Below are 12,084 nucleotides of genomic sequence, written 5' to 3'. Positions count from 1 at the left end.
ACCTTTTCCCTCTGGGCTTTTATCTTTCTTAATTCTGTATATCTTTCTTTCTTACTCCATGGCTGTCTGGGTGTCTGGCCCCTGAGGTCCTTCTTCTCCTTGTTCTATCTTGCTCCTCTTCTTCCTCGGTTCTCCTCCTATTTATACTCTCTGCCTGCCAGACCCTGCCTATCCTTGTTCCCGTCTCACTGTTGGCCATTCAGCTCTTTACTAGGACCATCAGGTGTTTTTAGACAGGCACAGTAACACAGCTTCACAGAGTTAAACAAATGTAGCATAAACAAAAGTCACACACCTTAAAATAATGTTCTACCATATCACACAGGTGTATTTTTTCTTTGAACTTACAGACATGGACAATTTCCTGCTGGCTGTGATGGCCTATGACCGTTTTGTGGCCATATGCCACCCTTTATACTACACAACCAAGATGACCCATCAGCTCTGTGTCCTCCTTGTGGTCGAGTCATGGGTGTTATCCAGCCTGAATCTCTGTTGCACACCCTGCTCATGGCTTGACTCTCATTCTGTGCAGACAACATCATTCCTCACTTCTTCTGTGACGCCACTCCCCTCCTGAAACTCTCCTGCTCTGACACACACCTCAATGAGCTGATGCTTCTTACAGAGGGAGCTGTGATCATGGTCACCCCATTTGTCTGCATCCTGATCTCCTACATCCACATCACCTCTGCTGTTCTGAGAGTCTCATCCACAAGGGGAAGGTGGAAAGCCTTCTCCACCTGCAGCTCCCACCTGGCTGTGGTCTGCCTCTTCTATGGAACCATCATATCCCTGTATTTCAACCCCTCCTCCTCTCACTCAGCTGGGAGTGACATGGCAGCTGCTATGATGTACACAGTGGTGACCCCCATGCTGAACCCTTTCATCTACAGCCTGAGGAACAGGGACTTGAAAGTGCTTACCATGAAATCATTTTGTGTGTAATGTGAAAAAGCCAATGAAGCCACAATGGGAACTGATACTCAAGAATTCATTTTGACTTTTTAGGGCTTTTGTTTTGTTTTTCTAGAGAAAAGCATGAGAGTCCACAAAGTCTGGTACACCAAATTCAGGCAGGACCTAGCCCCTCCCCGCCTGCATCCAGGCTGAGCAAGGGAATGCCAGTTCATGCACCCAGGATAAGTAGTATGTAAAGTGAAAAAATAATTCAAAGAAAAAAAAAAGAATCTTCCGTGCCATATGCAAAGCTGTAGTTCACTTATTCGTATTGTCCTTGAGGATCATATAGTCTTAATATTATCCATATCTACATATTTTTCACCTTGTTTGTGGACATTAATTTTATTTTCAGAATTTTGCATCCATGTAATATCCCTACAAATATTAGATTTTTGATAAAAATTTGGAGAAATATGAAGAAAAGAAAACTGGTTGTTGGCTTCTGCCAGGGAAACAGGTGGGCTGACTCCAGATCATCATCTCTGCTTCTGTTCTTCCAGATCCAACCCCCCAGTCTCATCCCCAGTCCTAAGTGTCAGCCCCAAATATTCAGAAAAACATTTTACTTAAAATCCACAGTGGCCACACCTATCAGTTCCACATAAAATTTCCCATCAGGCAACACACAATCTCAGACCAGCAAAACCAAAAGAAGGGAAATACACACATAGAGACCATTACCACCCCCCCAACAACAAAATAGATGTGGAAACAGAATCCATCCCATTACATCTAAGAAACATACTTCATCATCAAGGATAGACATTACCTCAGAGTAAAGGATAAGAAAAAGATACCAAGCAACTGGACCTAGGAAACAAGCTGATGTAGACATGTTAATATATAATATCCAACAAAATAGACTTCAAGCCAAAAATAACCAGAAGAGATAGGGAAGGACACTACATACTCATGAAAGGAAAAATCCACAAAGATGACATTTTAATTCTTAACATCTATGCCCCAAACACAAAGGCATCCAAGTTTATAAAAGGAGCATCACTATGATGGCTATTCTTGGTTGCCAACTTGTTTATATCTGGAATGAACTACAATCAGGAAATGGAGGGCACACTTATGATCCCAATCTTGAGTCAGGAAGACAATATGTCTTTTCCCTGGATCTTGAGGATGGATGACACATACCTTTAATCCAGACCTCGAGGCAGGAAGGCACACCTTTAATTTGGGCCACACCTTCTGCTGGAAGCCTATATAAGAACTATGGAAGTGTAAGACCCCCAGAAAGCTCAGGCCTCCAGGATCTCAGCCCAGGACCTCTGTCACCCCAATCACCAGGCAGAGGCGAAAGCTTGATGCAAACTGCATGAGGCTTTATTATAGTTTAACGAGCTAACCCCATTTAACTCGGGTCTTTCATCCATCCACCATGGTGGATGGCTACAAAAGACAGCTCGAAGGGGCTGCATAGAGATCTTATAGGGCAGCATAAGGGGAGTGTCTAGGAGGGCTTGCCCTGTGTTGATTGGCCAACTGGTTGTTATGGTCCATAGGCCCTCCCAGGGTGGTTGCTATGCTCTGTGCGTCATTGCTGTGCGCTTGTCCATAAAGCACACCCAGAGCCATAAAGCATAGCGCCACCAGGTAACTTCTGATTGGTTCCTTGCTACGAGGCAGGCACCTAACCTCTAGTGACCAAGGCAAGGTCAGACAAGCACATATTCGGCTGTTATGGCTGCCGAAAGGGGCAGGCATCTGACCTTAGTGACCAAGACAAGGTTAGGCAAATGTGTGTTTGGCTGTAATGGCTGCTGAAATAGGGAGCTGGTCCCTTCATAAGAAGGAAGGGTTTCTTTGTTCTTTGCCTCCTCTTTCTCTAGATTCTTTGGATGGCGCTCCTATCTGCAACCTTTTCCTTGCCTCCTTATTAAGGCTTCCCTGTGTTGCTGCAAATGGCCTCAGTCTAGCTCAGTGGCCAAAGCCAGCACACTTGATTTTCAAATTCTCTTGTTAGACCCCAGGAAAACTCAGGTATCCAGGGTCCCAGGTCACAACCACGGTCATCCCAATCACCAGGCGGATTCGAGAGCTTGCTGCAAACTGCATGAGGCTTTATTGTAATTTAACGAGCTAACCCCATGTTATCTTGGGTCTTTCATCCACCCACCATGGCGGATGGCTAGCAAAGACTCTGAGAAGCCACAGTACCGAGATCTTATAGGGCAGCGTAAGGGGAGTGTCTAGGGGTATGCACAGGCTCACTATTGGTGTACCCTTCAGGCTTGGAGGGCTTGCCCTGTGTTGATTGGCCAACTGGTTGTTATGGCCCATAGGCCCTCCCAGGGTGGTTGCTATGATCTGTGCATCATTGCTGTGTGCTTGTCCGTAAAGTACACCCAGGGTTGTAAAGCATAGAGCCACCAGCTAACTTCTGATTGGTTCCTTGTCACGAGGCAGGCATCCAGGACAAGGTCATACAAGCATGGGTGTTTGACTGCTATGACTGCCGAAAGGGGAGCTGGTCCTTTCACTCTCAAATCCTAAACACCTCTGCCACTGCACAAATAAAACATCCCAAATTTGGTACATCTGAGCTTTCTCTGCTGTACACCCCTAAAAGTCTCTTGTTGCAGAATATTCTTTTATTAGTGAAGATACCCTTTATTAGTGAAGATGTGTCACTGTGATTGGTTTAATAAGAGCTGAATGGCCATTAGCCAGGCAGGAAAAGGACTTCTGGGGACAGAGTTCTGGGAGGAAGAAAGGAGGAATCTCCAGCCAGATGTTGAGGAAGCAGGATGGGCAGTTCAGAGTAAAAGAAACCCAGCCATATAAAATAGCATAGATTAAAAGATGTAGGTTAATTTAAATTATAAGAACTAAGGGGACAAGCCTAGGCTAAGGCAATCTTTCATAATTAATAAAAGTCTCCATGTTATTTTTTGTGAGATGGCAGCTTAAAGAAAAATCTATCTATAGCTGGGCAGTGGTTGGTGCACACCTTTAGTCCCAGCACTCGGGAGGCAGAGGCAGGCAGATCTCTTTGAGTTCTTGACCAGCCTGGTCTACAAGAGCTAGTTCCAGGAAAGCCTCCAAAGCCACAGAGAAAGCCTGTCTTGAAAAAACAAAACAAAAATCTATCTACAGTCTCTTATTTTTAAGCTTTTTCTACTTTTTCACTCTTCAAAACCTTAATCTTTATGATTTCTCTGTACTCTACTTTTAAGAAATCTTTTTAAACTATTGTGTAAACACTTATCTCATTATTTGTAAATGCTTTATTGTGATTAAAGAATCTATAAGCACTGTAGTAAAAAGCATAAAACTTGTAATGAAAGCTTGAAACTTAATTTGCTATATATGATTAAACTCTTATTTAGAAAAATAGGTCTACTTACTGTATATGTAACAATTTCAACTCTTGTTTAGGATAATAGATGTTTTTAAATAGCTACAATATGACTTGCCTCCATCTTGGCTGATGACCTCATTAGGATAGAAGCAACCATGTGACTGGCAGCCATCTTTACTAAGGTTAGGAAAGTGCTTGCAATGCAACTTCACCACCTCTTGAGTAAGATGGCTGCATGGCATAAACCAACCAAGGCAGCAATCATAGGATTTCTTAGTCCTACTGAGCCCTTGGTTTATCATGCTCTCTACTTTTTAGACTAAGAAGACAGCAGCAGGTCTCCAAAATATTTTGGATTGCTATGAGTTCTTTTAATTTTATGTGCATTGATGTGTTGCCTGCATGCATGTCTGTGTGAGGGTGTCTGGTCTTGGAGTCATAGACAGTTGTGAGCTGCCATGTGGGTGCTGGGAATTAAACCTGGGTCCTCTAGTAGAGCAGTCAGTGCTCTTAAAACCAGTGAGCCATCTCTCCAGCCCTAGTATGAATCTTTGTATGATAAATCCTAAGGTTATAAAGGTCTACTCAGATTAACAAAAGCTAATTTAGAGATATACAGCTAATTACTTCTATCTTTGCTAACTGTTCAATAACAGGCTTCAAATAAATTTTAAATAAGAACCAACATATTGAAGGAACCGGCTTCCCTTTTGGCAGCCATGACAGCCGAACACGTGCTTGCCATAAACCTGCCTTGGTCACTTAGAGGTCAGATGCCTGTCTTGTGACAAGGAACCTTAGTCACTTAGAGGTCAGATGCCTGTCTTGTGACAAGGAACCAATCAGAAGTTAGTTGGTGGCGCTATGCTTTACGACCCTGGGTGTGCTTTACGGACAAGCGCACGACAATGACGTAGAGAGCATAGCAACCACCCTGGGAGGGCCTATGGGCCATAACAACCAGTTGACCAATCAACACAGGGCAAGCCCTCCAAGCCTGGAAGCACACCAATCGTGAGCCTGTGCGTAAGCCTGTGCATACCCCTAGACACTCCCCTTACGCTGCCCTATAAGATCTTTTGGGAGACCCAAGGAGCCGTCTTTTCTAGCCGTCCGCCATGGCAGGTGGGTGAAAGACCCGAGCTAACATAGGGTTAGCTCGTTAAATTACAATAAAGCCTCGTGCAGTTTGCAGCAAGCTCTCGAATCCACCTGGTGATTGGGGTGACCGAGAACCTGGCCTGAGACCCCGGATACTTGAGTTTTCGGGGGTCTAACAATATGTTTGATTAACCTTGATTAAAGTTTATAAATTCCTAAGGTTATAAAGGTCTTCTTAGGTTAGCAGAAACTGACTTAGAGATGTATGTCTAACCACTTACAACTTTGCTATATTCAACAGCCTTCTTCTAGAAAATAAGGTAACAGCAGGGCAGTGGTGGTGCACGCCTTTAATTTCAGCACTCGGGAGGCAGAGGCAGGAGGATCTCTGTGAGTTTGAGGCCAATCTGGACTACAAGTCAGTTCCAGGGCAGCCAGGGCTGTTACAGAGAGAAACCCAGTCTCAAGAACAGAGGAAAAAAGAAAGAAAGAAAAGAAGGAAGGAAGAGAGAGAGAGAGAGAGAGAGAGAGAGAGAGAGAGAGAGAGAGAAAATAAGGAAATAGAACTGACACATACTTCCAGCCTTGGTGGCTACAGTGTGATCTCCCAGAAAACAAAAACAGGCTTTGAGAGGTGGCTCATGCCTTTAACACTGCATTCAGGAGGATCTGAGTCCAATCACGAATCTTTCTTTAGTAGGGGTGGCAGAGCTTAAGTAGGGCTGGTGGAGCCACACTCTTAAGAAACTATAAATTTGAAGACATGGGTGATTCATTGTGTGCTGGGGAGACAGCCAAAGGAGGTCAACTCTTGGTGCATGCAGTATTTCAGCCATGCCTGGCCACATACTCTTCCATCTTTCCCCGTCCTTCCCAGTATTTTACATCAAATTTTTAAGTGTTAGCTTCAGTTCTAATTCCATCTATTGCAGTCTAGTCACCCATCTTCCTGCCTGGAAATGTGCTATAAGTCCTATGCAGTAAATGGCCAGGTGGGAAAGAAAGAGGGACATTCACCAAACAGTGCTGCAATACCTCAGTCTCTGCTGTAAGACGGAGACATCTGAACCAACAGCAAACCTGTAGGCTTAGGGTGCCGAGATGATGCAGTTTAAGGGAATTTCCCCTGGGACTTGTCTCCACCCAGACTGCTTTATTGCAGAGTTCTGACCCAGGAATAAAATGTTACCCTTCTTCTTCATTGTTGGTCCACAGAGACTAGGAGCTAGGCAGGACAATTACTGTCTGCCTGTCCTTAATGAGATGCTCTGGGAGTCTAGCCCAGTGGGAAGGATGCTGCAGTAAATACCCATCTGAGTCCCCCAAACCTCCTTGCTGCACAGAAGGCTAGGATGGTGATCACCCACTCTTCGCTTGCTCAAAGCCCTCTTAGGATTCTAACCCTTTCCCATCCTTAGAATAAAGAACACCACTGCCCAGCAACTCCAAGGAAGTGAACATGGGCCAGTTACAGCACTGACTTGTGAGGTATTGTAATAGCAGTGCTGATGCCAATTTAGTTAATGAAAAACGATGCTAACTCCTCCATATTGAAGGACCAATAGCAACATTTGTGATTCCATGAGGCTAAATTAGAGCCGAACACAACAGTAACTAGCTATTTCTCATTATATTTTGAAAGTTCATTACACTCAGTGGTGTGTGTGTGTGTGTGTGTGTGTGTGTGTGTGTGTGTGTGTGTGTGTGTATACAGCATATGTGGAAGTCAGAGGATATCTTTTAGGGGAATTTCTTTCTCCTTCCACTATGTGGATCCTGGGTGCTTGACTCAGGGTGTCAGGCTAGGTATAAGTGTCTTCGCATATTGACATGTCTCTCTGGCCCTTGCTATTTTTCTTTTCCCTATGAGCTGCTAAGACTGGGGGAAAGACAGGGAAAGTTATCAGGGATTTTAGGGAAGGGTCATCTGTGTATGCATGAAGACAATATATGTACTAGTGTGTGTGTGTGTGTGTGTGTGTGTGTGTGTTACATATGCCACAATGCACATGTGGAGCCAAGGGACAGCTCTGTGAAAGTGGTACTCTCCTTCCAACTTTAAGTGTTTTGGGCTCAAACTCAAGCTGTCATGTTTGTTCAGTAAATGGTTTAACCCACTGAAACATCTTCCATCTCACGTATATATGTTTTTATGTTATAGTTAATAAAGCATAAGGGTGAATCTGGTGAGACCAGAATAATCTAGGATTGGGAGTTGGAGGTTGAGAGTATGAGCACTATGGGTAGATCCCGATTCAGCAAATCTAATGGAGGTTTTATTTTTTAAACACACACACACACACACACACACACACACACACACACACACACACTTATTTTATGTCTATGTGTATTGTGTATTTTCTTGAATGTATGATAGCAAAAGATGCAGTGCCCATAGAGGCCAGGAGAGGGCGCTAGATCACCTGGAAAACGGTTATACACTAAAGCTGGCCACCCTATGATTGAATCTGGGTCCTCTGGAAGACCAGGCATTTTAATAGTTAAAACATTTCTCCAGCCCTATGCAGATTTTTGTTTGTTTGCATTTGTTTTTTGTTTTGTTTTAAATATGGCAAGGTATGTAGTATGATTTGTTGCATTCAAACCCTTTAGCTCCTACATCTCTCTCTCTCTTCTCTAGCTGGGATCAGACCTATGGGAGGCACTAACCAGTCTATGGTCTCCGAGTTCCTCCTCCTGGGACTCTCCAGGCAGCCTCAGCAGCATCAGCAGCTCCTCTTCCTGCTTTTCCTCATCATGTACCTGGTCACTGTCCTGGGAAACCTGCTCATCATCCTGGCCATCGGCACAGACTCCCACCTGCACACCCCCATGTACTTCTTCCTCAGCAACCTGTCCTTTGTGGATGTCTGCTTCTCCTCCACATCTGTCCCCAAGGTGCTGGCCATACACATACTCAGGAATCAAGCCATTTCCTTCTCTGGGTGTTTCACACAGCTGTATTTTCTTTGTGCATTTGCTGTCATGGACAATTTCCTGCTGGCTGTGATGGCCTATGACCGTTTTGTGGCCATATGCCACCCTTTACACTATGCAACCAAGATGACCCATCAGCTCTGTGCCCTGCTGGTGGTCGGGTCGTGGGTGTTATCCAGCCTGAATGCTCTGTTGCACACCCTGCTCATGGCTCGACTCTCATTCTGTGCAGACAACATCATCCCCCACTTCTTCTGTGACGCCACTCCCATCCTGAAACTCTCCTGCTCTGACACACACCTCAATGAGCTGATGCTTCTTACAGAGGGAGCTGTGATCATGGTCACCCCATTTGTCTGCATCCTGATCTCCTACATCCACATCACCTCTGCTGTTCTGAGAGTCTCGTCCACAAGTGGAAGGTGGAAGGCCTTCTCCACCTGCAGCTCCCACCTGGCTGTGGTCTGCCTCTTCTATGGAACCATCATATCCCTGTATTTCAACCCCTCCTCCTCTCACTCAGCTGGGAGTGACATGGCAGCTGCCATGATGTACACAGTGGTGACCCCCATGCTGAACCCTTTCATCTACAGCCTGAGGAACAGGGACATGAAAAGGGCTTTAAGGAAAGTGCTTACCATGAAATATTTATCTACTCAATAATGTTTGAAGCTGTATTATAGAGGAACTATAATAGCTAAGAATCCTATATGTTTTTATCAATTTTCTGAAACTTAGAACTTGTCTTTTGTAGGAAAATTGTCTACTATCTGTCCTGGATACAAAACCCAGGATACAGATCTTTAAGTAACAGAGAGATAAAAACTTAACAAATGTCATTTTTCATATTGCCATGTCTATTTCCCCTCCCAGGGTGATCCATGTGTCCCTCTTAGGGTCCTTGATGTTACCTAGCTTCTCTGGAGCTGTGGCTTGTGGTCTGGTTATCCTTTGCTTTACATCTAGTCTGCACTTATGAGTGAGCACATACCTTGTTTGTCTTTCTGGGTCTGGGTTACCTCACTCAGAATGATTTTTTTCTAGTTCTATCCATTTGCCTGCAAATTTCATTATGTCATTGTTTTTAACATCTGAGTAGTACTCTATTGTATAAGTGAACCCCGTTTTCTTTATCCATTCTTTGGGTGAGGGGCATCTAGGTTGTTTCCAGATTCTGGTTATTATGAATAATGTTGATATGAACATAGTTGAGCAAGTGTCATTGTGGTACGATTGAGCATTCTTTAGGTATATGCCCAAGAGTGGTAATTCTGAGTCTGGAGGTAGATTGATTCCCAATTTTCTGAGAAATTATCATACTGATTTCCAAAGTGGCTGGATAAGTTTGCACTGCCACCAGCAGTGGAGGAGTGTTCCCCTTACTCCTCATCCTCTCATAGGCTGTCATCAGTGTTTTTGGTCCTAGCCATTCTGACAGGTGTAAGATGGTATCTCAGAGTTTTTTTTTTTATTTACATTTCCCTCATGACTGAGGATGTTGAGCAGGTCCTTAAATGTTTTTCAGGCATTTGAGATTCTTATGTTGAGAATTATCTGTTTAGCTCTGTACCCTATTTTTCCATTGGGTTATTTTGTATTTTGATGTCTAGCTTTTTTAGTTCTTTGTATATTTTGGAGATCAGCTCTCTGTCAGATGTGGGGTAGGTGAAGATCTTTTCCCATTGTGTGGGTTGTTGTTTTGTCTTATTTACCATCTCCTTTGCCTTACAGAAGCTTTTCAGTTTCATGTCCAATTTATTGATTGTTGCTCTCAGTGTCTGTGCATCTGGTGTTATGTGTAGAAAGTGGTCTCCTGAACTAGTTCATTCAAGACTACCTCCCATTTTCTCTTCTATCAGCTTCAGTGTACCTGGATTTATGTTAAGGTCTTTGATCTACTTGGACTTGAGTTTTGTGCATGGTGATAGATATGGATCTATTTGCAATTTTCTGCATGTTGATATCCATTTATGCTAGCACCATTTATTGAAGATGCTTTCTTGCTTTGACTTCTTTGTTAAAAGTCAGATATCCATAGGTTTCAGGGTTTTCAATTCAATTGGACCATGAGTCTGTGTCAGGACTTGGTAAAATCAACCATGACCACACCTGTACTTTTCATCTCACTGTAAGAGACAGAGCACCGCTTTGGGGAATGGGGGAGGAGTCTCAATGGGACAAAGATGGAAAGGACCAATGATAAACACAGGCTTGTGTTGGGTGTGGTTGTAATTGGGAATTGATACCTGTTCGGTATGAGATGGCCTTTCCAATTTGGGATGATTCTGAATGGCTATTTTCATGCACCTCACCCAGGAGATTGGACTCTGATTGGCCAAGCAGCAGCAGTCACATGTGTCAGCCATTTTCAGGGCAGTGGATGCTGTTGTTTTTGTTGGGATCTCTGTGTGGTCACAACATGGTCTTCCGTGTCTTGTGCTGTCACTGTATCAGAGACCTTATTTGCTACTGATGCTCTAAGTAATTCTCCGTGTCCCTTAGCAGAGTGCCAGGACCCAGCTGGGAGTGCTTAGACCATCTCTGGAGCAGCACAGCTGTTCATTCTCTCTCACAGCAGAGACCTTGCCTGAGTCCACCTCAGGGGAAGGTCTGACCAGGTGTGTTGAGGAGGAAGGGTTTTTGGAGCTGCAGGAAACCCTAATTCTGCAGCTCACTGGGCTTAATGTGTTATTCTTATTTTTGTTATGTAGCATATAACATTAGGCAGGAAATTGGTCAACTCAATAAAAACAAACTGTGCTGTGCCTTCTACAATTCCAGTGTCCGACATGTCAGTCAACTCTCTCCTCTTTTCCTCTTTCTGTTCCATTTGTTAGTGTTTAGTTGTAGGGAGCTGCAGAAAACCGCACCCAAAAGATGGCGCCGGTTTTCCCTCCGCCAGCCCGACGGCGAGCGCTCTCTGTGGTAAACAACTCCAAATATGGTAAAGGTCATGTATCCTCTTAATTCTGCTTGGAGACAACCTATCCTGGCGCGCCACGTAGGGTTAGGTGATTGGTAGATGTAGACTATATCAAGCCCCGTCTCCCTCGGCCCGGGGCCGCCGCCGCCGCTGCCGCCTCCATTATACATTGTACAAAGCAAAGAGGTTCCCGATTAAACTGTGTTTGAAGAAGATTCCTCGGTGTGGCGTCTTTCTTGCTGGTCAAGGGTGGACGCCGCAAGTGGTGGCCCGTACGGGGAATCAGAACTTCTCACAGTCGGGGGTAAGTTCCCAAGGTAAGTGGAACTGTAAAGTCCGCGGTGAATGCGGAGATAGGTCTCCGGTAAAGGAGCACCAAGGTCCTCGGGAAAGAGGAGATAGGTCTCCGGTAAAGGAGCACCAAGGTCCTCGGGAAAGAGGCGATAAAGTCTCCGGTAAAGGAGCAACAAAGCCCTCGGGAAAGAGGCGGTAAAGTCTCCGGAAAGGAGCAACACTGTTCGCGACAAAAGCGAACCGAAAGTAAAAAACCTCGCTTCTGCTTTAATTTGCAGAGTGAGAGTAAGTTAATGGACCCCGCTATTATAGTGGTGATTTGGCTGCTTTTTGACATCGCAGTGTGGGCTTTTATTTTCTGGTGGTGTTATCCGACTTGCAGTGAGAAATCAAAGGAGAAACAGAAAAGGGATAAGAAGCAAGTTTATCCTTCTCTAGGAAGGTTGAGAAAGGAGTTAAAAGAACCAGGAGAGGATTCAGAATCAGAGCAGGATATATGTGAGGATGAGGACATCATGGAGGAAGAGGAGGAAGAGATTATTGAGCTCAT

The 12,084-nt window shown here is 44.4% G+C and overlaps 1 protein-coding gene and 1 pseudogene across 1 annotated transcript; both read left to right on the top strand.

Moving 5' to 3' along the window:
- Window positions 1-352: 352 nt before the first annotated feature.
- Window positions 353-4,599, top strand: LOC113836620 (annotated as a pseudogene).
- Window positions 4,600-8,035: 3,436 nt separating this feature from the next.
- LOC100772373 (olfactory receptor 1361-like) lies at window positions 8,036-8,980 on the top strand. Its single transcript, XM_027424825.1, has one exon. The coding sequence runs from the start codon at window positions 8,036-8,038 to the stop codon at window positions 8,978-8,980; it is 945 nt and encodes a 314-aa protein (XP_027280626.1).
- The last annotated feature ends 3,104 nt before the right edge of the window (window positions 8,981-12,084 follow it).

This window comes from Cricetulus griseus, chromosome 7, assembly GCF_003668045.3.
Source record: "Cricetulus griseus strain 17A/GY chromosome 7, alternate assembly CriGri-PICRH-1.0, whole genome shotgun sequence".
NCBI classification, from domain to species: Eukaryota; Metazoa; Chordata; class Mammalia; order Rodentia; family Cricetidae; genus Cricetulus; species Cricetulus griseus.
Note: the sequence above shows the minus strand (reverse complement) of the source record. Positions and strands in the feature narration are given on the sequence as shown.